The sequence below is a fragment of the Polyodon spathula genome, chromosome 8 (assembly GCF_017654505.1).
Source record: "Polyodon spathula isolate WHYD16114869_AA chromosome 8, ASM1765450v1, whole genome shotgun sequence".
Taxonomy (NCBI): Eukaryota; Metazoa; Chordata; class Actinopteri; order Acipenseriformes; family Polyodontidae; genus Polyodon; species Polyodon spathula.
The window spans coordinates 12,368,411-12,378,667 of record NC_054541.1 but is presented as its reverse complement, the minus strand read 5'-3'; the positions used below and the strand labels follow the sequence as shown (position 1 = coordinate 12,378,667).

At 42.2% G+C, this 10,257-nt stretch overlaps 2 protein-coding genes across 3 annotated transcripts in view; one reads left to right on the top strand and one right to left on the bottom strand.

Annotated features, from left to right (window-relative positions):
- The window catches only part of LOC121320197 (protein FAM210B, mitochondrial-like), a 13,185-nt gene extending 9,270 nt beyond the window's left edge, over positions 1 to 3,915 (top strand). Inside the window, exons 3-4 of the mRNA XM_041258449.1 lie at positions 1,409 to 1,584; positions 2,882 to 3,915. Of these exons, the coding sequence (XP_041114383.1) occupies positions 1,409 to 1,584; positions 2,882 to 3,098 (393 nt within the window). The 3' untranslated portion in view covers positions 3,099 to 3,915. The remainder of the gene's footprint in view (positions 1 to 1,408; positions 1,585 to 2,881) is intronic.
- Positions 3,916 to 3,982: 67 nt separating this feature from the next.
- LOC121319425 (aurora kinase B-like) lies at positions 3,983 to 9,991 on the bottom strand. Of its 2 annotated transcripts, none has more exons than XM_041256847.1 (9): positions 9,610 to 9,991; positions 8,910 to 8,972; positions 8,176 to 8,461; positions 7,843 to 7,879; positions 7,030 to 7,221; positions 6,750 to 6,888; positions 6,489 to 6,637; positions 5,795 to 5,969; positions 3,983 to 5,689 (listed from the first exon to the last, which is right to left on the bottom strand). In XM_041256847.1, exons 2-9 carry the CDS (start codon positions 8,961 to 8,963, stop codon positions 5,492 to 5,494), a joined length of 1,230 nt encoding a protein of 409 aa, XP_041112781.1. In that variant the 5' UTR covers positions 8,964 to 8,972; positions 9,610 to 9,991; the 3' UTR covers positions 3,983 to 5,491. The 2 variants fall into 2 exon arrangements, with proteins under 2 accessions (XP_041112781.1, XP_041112782.1); XM_041256848.1 differs by having other exon boundaries at positions 8,176 to 8,422.
- Positions 9,992 to 10,257: the final 266 nt, after the last annotated feature.

Sequence of the window (10,257 nt, the reverse complement as noted above, 5' to 3'; positions counted from 1 at the left end):
CATAATTTGAAGAGTGCTTATCATACCTGTTTGTGCACTGACATCGTTCTTAGAAGAAACCCAATCGCAATACTCAATAAATCAAAGCCCGGGTTGGTCAAACAAAGTCTCCAAAATCTTCTCCGAGCTTGTGCGTGCCATTAAAAACAATAGCCGTGGTCTGGCACGGCTTTTCCCAGCCACTCATACTGTGCACAATGAACCCAGTATGGTGCGGTCTGTAGCTCATGCCTACTGCCTTGGCAAACGGCGAGCTGGCATCTTTACACAGCTTGTGTTTTGTATCACTCTGCCTAAAACAAATCTGTCTTTATGGTCTGGCTCAGTCTTTTTTTTATGTTCGTATGCAATTGTGTCATTACTCATCTAGGTCAGGCGCTACCATTAAGAACGGCCTTTCACTGGAGTGTCAAAGATAGTCACACAGGAAACCTCCCTATTTCTTTCTTTCTTGCTAACCCCTACTGTGCTGTATGCAGTAATCATTACAAGTGCTTGCAACTAAAGGCCAGCTATTTAAAGACATGCTTGCTTTGTACTAGACAGCACAGCTGTGCTTTGAGAATTACAGTACATATAATTGAAATACAAAGAGGAGTAAAGCTGCCCACATTGCACTCTGTAGATCATTAAAGACCCCACTCCCTTGATTCACCCGAGCAGTTACTGGTAGTTAATCAACTACCTGACTTTTCTAAAGTCTTGACAGCATGTGCAAGACCATCTGCACAACACTACTGTAGCAGCTTTCCAAGGGACTGGGGGGCTGTTTAAAACTGGAGCGATTTCAATTGTATTTCTGGAGAAGTATTATTATTAAAGTGATCAGTGCCCACCCTTAGCCTATGTGAATAAATCCTCTTTGTTTAACGTATCAAAAGGGAAAATAATTCCTACTTTTAAATGACTTTAATTAAGTTAACACAACTAAATAAGACATATCTCCCTCCCAATACCCTTTAGATACTTGATGCCCCCCTGCTATATCTTTCTCTCTCACATACATCTGTTGAGTGCAGGTGTTCAGACAGTTGCATAAAAGGTCAATCTCCTGCCTTGTTGTAAATGTTTAGTAAGATTGGGTTTGTTGTGATGAGTAGCCCTTGGAGGTGGAGCATGGTGTCAGAACTCGGTGATGAGTTCACGTGTGGTTTCTTCCAATTTTAAACCAGGTTTTGCTTATCTCATTTCCTGTTTTCAGCTTAACTCTTTCTTGTCTGACCCAGTTCTAATAATAGTTTTAGAAAGACTCTGATCTTTTTGTTCAAGTAGCAGCTTCTGTGGGCAGCCCCGACTGTAGAAGTGTGAAACACAAGCTAGTTCCCAGAGTGATGAAGTTCAATTCCTGCTTCAGTATTACGCAGCGCTCTACAATCCTGAGGCTTTGCTTCCTGTCTGTTTGCCGCAGGCAGAGAGCGGTGATTCCAGAGTGGGTGCAGCAGAACAGGAAAGAGAGGAAAACAGAAAACCCAACAAATCCCAGCAGCTGAAGAAGGTCTTCAAGGAATACGGAGCCGTCGGAGTCGTGTTCCACATCGGAATCTCCTTGATGTCGCTGGGGATATTTTATCTGGCTATTTCTAGGTGAGCAGCTGAACCACACACACAGCATGGAAGCAGCCCATTGAATGAATGATGAATGATTTTCTAAATCCTTTCGATATTAATCTATTCCTGCTCTTTCTAATGCTGCGATACAATATTACACTCGTACACATATTACACAAGACCGAGCATGAACAGCAGATGTTCAGGCTGTGCCCAGTTCATGCCAGTAAAGCATGCAGGGTCACTGGATGTGAAGGAAAGAAAAGGGTAATTATTAGAACTGGTGAGCTTCACATAGCTGCCTAGGGTGCGTCATTACAGCCCCACCCTGCACAACTGGAATTGATCTGTAACAGACTTGCATAACACATTATTAATGGGCTGCACTGTCAAAGCAGTGGTTGCTCATGCTGTTTTGCACATGTTTGATATGCACTGGTAAAGTGATCTTTAGCGACGAAATGCCAGCCTGCCATTGGGAATGTGAGGCCCTATTTACTTGTATAACTGGTGTTTTTCTTCCACGGTAACCTTTGTCTTTTAATCTGTGCTTTTCTGCTGTGTAAAGTTGACACGCTACTTTCAGTTGACCAACTCACAAAGTAAATAACTGGCTGGCAGGTAACTGAGCTTGAAGATTAGAAGTGAGAGGGGAAAGGTGAGCATGTAACAGGAACTGGGGCGGTCGCTTAGCAACCCGGCAGGTGTATGCACAGTATCTTATTTCTAAGCTAATGAATCTGGATCAAAATGATTTGATCTTACACAGCGGAAAGCATACATATGGATGCATTAAAAGAACCATTACAAAAAGATAATATATAAATAAAGATAAAAAGGGATTCATTGTACTCGTTACCAGCAATATAGAATCGGAGACTTCAAACCAGGATCCAGTAAAACCTATGTATGGTGACGCACACATTGTCTCAGGCATGTTTGTCAGATTGTTGCAGAGACTCCTTAATCATGCATAGTAGATCGAACAGAGGGGGAAAACACTAAGACAAGCATGTGACCAAAAGATAGATCTGGATTCGTCATGAATCCCTTGTTGCTTTCACTGTACTAATTAACTGTTCATTTGCTGGGTAGAAACAGTATTTTACCGTCACACCCTATTCACACTGAGTCAGTAATGCACTTTCATTGCATATTGAAACGTTATTCTGATTGGCAGTCACGCAGTTTCAGTGCATGTTGATCACAGGTTAGTTTTGTAATGTGAATTGAGTAATGGACACGCAAGGTTCTTCCACTCCCTGGCTTTTTGTTGAATTCAGCTCAGTTGTGACAAAGGACTGCAATGCAATCCCTGCTCTTCTCTTCACAGCGGCACTGACATGACAGCTCTGCTCTTCAAGGTGGGATTCAGCGAGGCCTTGGTCCAGTCCAAGATGGCTGCCGGCACCAGTACATTCGTGCTGGCCTACGCAGTTCACAAACTGTTTGCCCCGGTCCGCATCAGCATCACGGTGGTCTCTGTGCCCTTCATCGTGCGCTACTTCCGAAAAGTGGGTCTTTTCAAGCCCCCTGTCTCTAGCCCTTGAATACACACCCACCTGGGCTCCATAGCTGCTGCTGCACTGCATTTTGGGTGTGATGTCATCGCAGCTGCTCAAGTTAGTGTTGCTGCTGGGAGTTTGTTCCTGGCCCAGCCTGTTCACAAACTCTGTTGGACTTTTTCTACTCTAGTTATTTTTAAAAAGGTAGGGCTTAAATCACCCAGATAGAGAGAATCTTCCTTCAACTGCTTTTGAATAGTTCTTAGTGGCGTTTGAAATACAAATTACCCATGTCATTTCAAAAGGTATTTTACCCCCAGCTGCCCAGTTCCTTACTGCTGCACGCCAGGTGCTGGCTGTCCATCAGTAAATACAACAGCATCCTTGGTTTACAGATAGGAGTGAGCCTTGGGCAATGGGTAGGGGGAAAAAAAATACATTTAAAACACAGCAGGCAAATAGCAACCCTGCAGCGTTTACAATAGAACCGCTTACACAGCAACAGATATATCCGGTCCTTGACTCTGGAAAGGGGAAAAAGACCCGAAAGATGCCATATCTCAGTTGCTTGCTGAAAGCCATCTGGAACAGACTGCAAAAGGAAACCAGCATTTACAATCATACGAATCTACCCCAGCCTCTGCAATAAAACACACCCAAGCTCACACTTTTAATTGGGTGTTGGAACACTAAGCATTTAACAGTGATAGTCTGAATCTGATACCAGCGCCAAAATCTCTGGGAAGAGAGGCGAAAGCTAGCATCCTGAATTGCTAAAGACATCTTGTTTTTCAGTCAACATTTGTTGTCCTAAAGCCACATACAGTAATAGAAATGATAATTATTAAAAGTCACAAATGAACTTATTTGAATGTCTTTTTTGATAGAAACATTTTAGTTGCATATGTGGAACTTAGTTACTGAACAACTATATTTTATTATCTGCTGAAGTAATACTACATTTCAATTGAATTTTCACATGAAAATAAAGTTACTAGAAAATTCTAGGTACATAATGCACTCCATTCCAGCAGACATCACCACTGTGTTCAGATTCACATAGTCTCTGGAATGTGCAGAATAGCATCACCAGAGCCTGCCTCATGTGTCTGCAAGATCAAGATCACACAACTGCAAAATGGAAAGAATACCCTGCCATGCCTTTATATAGATTATGTACAGGAGGTCTGAGGAGGAGGTTATGCATACAGTATATGGAATATACAACAGCAGCAATCAACTATTGGATTAATAAGTGCAAATTAAGAATTGCACACAAGTTTGTGCCACTTTGGATTAATGGAGAACACACCCTTTCTGAAGGAATGTCAAAACTGAACAGCGGACAGCACATAATATTTGCTCTGCATAGACAAATAAGTCATTTTGTCCGGGTTGGTGTTTACATGTGCACGATTATATGAACCACTTAAGTGACCTTGACCCTACTATTATTGTCATATTGCAGTTAAGTAACTCCCAAACCATGGGAGACCGAATGCTTTCAGAATATTAGTTCAAAAGGGAACATGGCAAGTTTCCATATAGACAGGAACAGTTACAGGCCTGCCACACAACAAATCTCTACGGCTCTTTGAACTTGACAATCGCAGCATATTTGTTTACCAATCATTCAATAAAAGAAAACCCTGTTTCACTGCAATCCATCAGGAGCCACACCTTTGCATGCCAGGTAGCTGGTGCAGCCTGCACCCAAGCCTCCTCTCTACCACTCTGAACCAACACATTCCCAAAACTCAACTATGTGTAAAGAGCAGGGATGAAGAGAATCTCCTATTCCAAACAAAACCCATCTAAACATTGTAACACCAGTCCCATTTACTGCACTATGCAATGCCCTTGCAGTAACATGTGAAATTTTATTATCCCACCAGACCATCCCAGAGAACTAGCAACCACATTTTGCATTGTAACCATTGCAATGCCAACCAATTAAAACTGAGAACACAAGCAATATTAATTAATTTTATTAATTAAAAAACAAATTTAAAAAAAGGGTCATAATCATCTTAAAACTAAATATTTACAAAAGATCCTGGTAGTACAGCCACATCCACTCTGCAGAGGCCAAATCACAAACCCTCACAACCAGGGCTCCATAAATAAGTCACAGGCACTCAAACTGGCTATTGCACTGCTTAAAAGGCCTTGAAGACGAGGATTGACAGACACATATAAAATGAGGAATTAAAAAAAAGTCAGGGAAAGAACAGCTTAACCCAACATTATATTCAAGTACAGGAGACTCCTTGATGACCAGTCTTTTAAAACAAGACATTGTTTTCTGTTAATTCTTGCCCCTTATAGTTTTGCATGTGCTGAAGGAATCTGCTTTGTGTGGCTTGCCATGTGCAGTGAATTAATTTGAATACTAGGTCATGTGCCTGGAATGGACACATCGTCTTCACTCTGCTGCCTCACTTGCTGGAGCTGGGCTGTGGGGTGGGAGGTGTGATCTTCGACGGGGCAGTCGGCTGTTTTGTGGAGTTTGCTACGACCCAGGGGTGGGTGAGTACGCCAGGCAGGGGCAGCCTCTGGTTGGGGTTGTGTTTCAACAGCTTGGAGATCAAATCTCGGCAACCCTCGCTAACAAACTGGGGGTAACTGAAATCAACCTAAAAAGAAAACGTACCAGTTTAGATGCCACTTGAGCACAGTGCCAGACAGCAATAACCAAAAAGCACAATGCCCCTCTCCTCCCCCAACAATCCAACACTTACTTTAGAAATCTTTCTGTAAGTTTCCTCGTGGCTCTTGGTTTCGAAGGGAGGGGTCCCCACCAGAAACTCATAGCAGAGGACTCCAAGGCTCCACAGGTCCACCTTCTCATCATGCATCCTGCCTTCAATCATCTCAGGAGGCAGGTAGTCCAGAGTCCCGCACAGAGTCGCCCTCCTGGTGAAACCAAGCAGGAATACTCAGGGGCACAAGACGTCAATAACCTTTTCACGTGATATATCTAAACACCATGTGGTTAGAGTTGAACACACATACTGAACATATCCTGCGTAGACTTCCTCATTAAACCTCAAGAGGAACTAGAAAGCAGATGATGCAGCAGGTAGTCTTGTTCGACATGGGTGTGCACAACAGTTTGCAAGCGCACAATTCTGATCTGAATGAATTTTCAAAAGGTTCACATCACTAGAGGGAGTATATTCCTCAATGCAAGCAGACGTATGGGATCCCCAAATATAGGGTGCAAAGCCTACTACAAAACACTTAATATCAAACTTTACAAAGTAACCAATACAGCAGGAGAATGCAGTTAATTGGGGACTAACATTCTGAATACTGTAGTTTCCAATACTGAGCTCAAGCATACAGCATCTATATAAGTTCACACCCAGTATTTGGTTTTAGTCTCAGCACAAGCCTCCAGCTTGAGGAGACGGGGACATCCACAGCCCATACCTTGAAGAGGGTGCATGCACAGACCATCCAAAATCTGCAATTTTCAGCTCCCCACTGGCCCCGAGCAGAAGATTCTCTGGCTTGATGTCCCTGTGGATCACCTTCTTAGAATGACAGTACAGAAGAGCATCCGACAGCTCAGTAATATACTGAAAGAAAAAAAAAAAAAAAAAAAAAAGAATTCCAGTTTCAAAAGCGGTTTCTGCACCAAAAGCTCCAGTTTGATTTCTAGCACCCTGTTGAGGATGGTTAGATTCTTACAGTAGCGCTTCTTTGTTCGTTGAATTTGCCAGATCGTTGCAGCTCACTGTACAATTCACCCTTGGGAGCATATTCCAAGATCAGGTACACTCTGGAGGAGTCATGGAAATAGCCGTAGAGCCTCAGGATATTCGGATGCCTGAAACAGAAAGAAACAGTTCATTGAAAAGCAGAACACGTAACTTCCACATTAATAAAGTTATATAACACATCATTCAGTTCAGCAGATGACATCTCATAAGAAAGACTTCAGCATGTATTAAACTAGCTGCAGCCCTACCTGAGATGTGACTGGATTTCCACCTCTCGTCTCAGTTGGTGCTCCACACCTGCCTTCTCCAGCTGGGTTTTAAACAGCACTTTCAGAGCCAGGATAAACTTGGATTGTCGCTCTCTGGCCAGGTAAACGTTCCCAAACTTTCCTTTTCCTAAAGGACGACCAATGTCAAAGTTTTCCAGGCTCCATCGTTTCCTAAAGCAGAACAGATAGATTCTCAACTTTGACACAGTTATTACAAGCTCATGTCTGTTAGAACTACAATTCTAGAAATCCTGAGAGTTCAGGAATACTGGCCGAGTCAGGGTGTAGCCGAATGGGTTAGGATTATTTTCCTGCAAGTAACATTTGAAGATTAAGATTTGGTCCACCAACCCCATTCTATTGTGTCTTGACATGCAGCATAGGAGGCTGTGTGATGCAGTGGATAAAGAAAAGGGCTTGTAACCAGGTCGCTGCTTCAAATCCCAGCTCACCGAGTGGCCCTAAACCAGTCATTATTCGCCTTGTGCTCAGTCTTTCAGGTGGGATGTTGTTGTAAGTGACACTGCAGCTGATGCATAGTTCACACACCCTAGTCTCTGTAGATCGCTTTAGATAAAAGCGTCTGCTAAATAAACAAAAAATAATAATTAAGATGACTTAAAGTTCTTGGTTCTACAGCTGTACCCAGTGCTGCCAGGATATTGTCAACTGCATTAGTCTGGATCTGCTAGCAGGTGAGCGACACTCAGCAGGAAGCCATGCATGTAGCAATGACAGCTCTGCCAAACTGTCAGAAGCCCAATAAATAACCAGATCTCATGTGGTACTTACTTGTCCAGAGATGTAGATTCCTTTGCTGGAGGTTTATCTGCGTAAACAAAAAACACATTACTATAAAAACAAAGGAAAAAAGTGGATCTGGGTCCATGACCATGTGTTTCTGCTCAGCCAAAACATTGCTACTGGTGGCACAGGTACCTTAATTGTAATACTTATTTTACCAATAGAGCAAATAACAGTCTTGTGCCGACATGTATACACTGGAGTGCAATGTAAGTCTCCTCAATGTAGCTTTTTTATTTAAATAATGAATGTCAGTAAGAATTGACCCCGCCGCCCCTTGTGGCAGTGAAGAACGTTGGATGAAAAGAACAAGCAGCTCACCAGCAACCTGCCCCTGGTTTGCCAGCTCTGTTGCTTTTCTGGGCTCCTGAACCTGGGGCTGTGGTTGGCTCGCTGGTTTTGGTGGTACATTCTGGTTTGATGCTGTGTTCTTGTTTGACAGAGTCTGGAATAGTGGCTGCTTTTGGGGGCCTGGTTTCTGCTGGGCGGGTGGCCTCAGTACACGCTGAGGTCCGTTTGCGATGCCGAGAACCCGCTGGGTCGGGGTCGCACTGCCAGGCACCTGTTTCTGAGACACGGGCACACGTTTGGGTCCATCCTCTGTTGACTTTAGGAAACACAGCAGCTTGTTACACTATTGAATAGAAATATGAGACAATGTGCTTACAAAATATCTCAAAATATAAAGATGCTGTTGCAGTCATCAACAGCATAGATTAACCGTTACTGTTTTAGTATCACTAATATCATTTAGTCTCATCTTGTAAAGCACTTTGTGATGGTGGTCCAATGAAAGGCGCTATATAAATTATAATAATGTGTTGTATCTTAATCAGTTGAATACAGTAGCAACCAACTTGCTCTTAAAGTGGCACCCAACAACTGGACTTGGTGACTAATTCATGTCTGGAGTCTTGTAGTCAGAGGGAAAGAAGTAGAGTCTGGATACCAGTCTGCACTTCAACTATAAAGTCTGTATAATAATGACATTGCAAATATGTAACAATCCGACAACATCCAGGGCATAGAACTGGAAGTTAAGGCCATTAATTCACCTTCTTTCCATATCCAGCGAGGGGGGTCGTCTTCAAACTCTTAGCTGAATCCATAGTTGCTCTCTACAAACCGAGATTAACACATTATCATGGTGTACAGCCATGAGTACATATCTTAAGACAGTGGGCGCGAGGGATTGTACAAAACAAGGTAGTTTGCAGTATTTTAAAACCCGGTGATGTCGTCACGAATTACCCACACAATCGGTGTCGGTCGGTGTAGGTTAAAAATATTAAGACCACACTACACATACTGGGTAGCACATACACTGAAAAAAAACCTAATATATTTATTTATTATACGTGCTTCGTTATTTATTAATTTGTTTAACCTCTAAATAAACTTCATAACATTCGGATTTCCTTTTTCCTCAAACGCAAACCTCAAACTGACTTCAGCAGCCACATATTTTCACCGGTAAGTCTGAAAGGAGGGCGAGTACTGTTGTGTTGTTGTGTAGTTATGTTAAAATCCTAAATCCCACGAGCAAATTCTAACGTTTACACAGATTATCGTATTATTCCAATTGTAATAACTAAACAGAACTACCCTGGTCAACTTACTTTCATAAGAGATATATATCTGTGAACAAACACCAACCCTACAAAAAACGAACTAAGAGACCGAGACCCGCACATACACTTGAGATGAACAATATTACAATGCTGTACAATGGCGTTATATAAATACAACACATACCACTGTTTCTTTAGGCCAGGCCGCTGTATTATAATCCCACCCCGCTGTTTCCGCGGCTCAGTGTCCTTGTGTGTGATCGTCGCTGCATCGAAGAATAATATTTATTTTTTCAACGTTTCCTGTTACTTTCCAAGGAATAATGCGTGTTGTTTTACTCACTTCACTGTGTTTAAATTCAAATCTCCGCTTTTAAATACCTTTAAACCGCTCCACGCTCTGATTGGCTGCGGCAGAGCTTTGACTCAGTTTATCATTGGCCAGGGGGTGGTTAACTGACGCACGCAGGGGAGGCAGTAGAGATATTTTCAGACAGCGACCCCTACTGCTAAACTTGTTTTTGGGTGGGTTCTTTTGTTACTTGAGTATACGCTGAATGCCCTCTGTAAAAACGTGTACTGGATAGCGGAATCAGTTTAAATACCCGTTACTCCACCATTATATTTATTTGTTATTAAATGTAATTAGTCGTGAATTGGTTGATGTATTACTACTAGGTTATATAAATAACAATAAATTACGATTATTCAGTTTGTAAGCAACTGACAATTTTGATGTAGATCGTCTTTTGAGTTTATATAATATTGCATGTAAACCTTTCATAAAGAAAAATTCAAAATAAAACAAACATGTCTTTGATCTGAAAACATA

What these genes read in the sequence shown, in the direction of transcription:
- LOC121319425 (XM_041256847.1), bottom strand. Translation starts at nt 8,963, where the DNA reads ATGGATTCAGCTAAGAGTTTGAAGACGACCCCCCTCGCTGGATATGGA. An exon ending in ACGAACAAAGAAGCGCTACT is followed by an intron (nt 6,638 to 6,749) that starts GTAAGAATCTAA and finishes TTTTTCTTTCAG; the next exon opens with TATATTACTGAGCTGTCGGA. An exon ending in CTTACAGAAAGATTTCTAAA is followed by an intron (nt 5,690 to 5,794) that starts GTAAGTGTTGGA and finishes TTTTCTTTTTAG; the next exon opens with GTTGATTTCAGTTACCCCCA.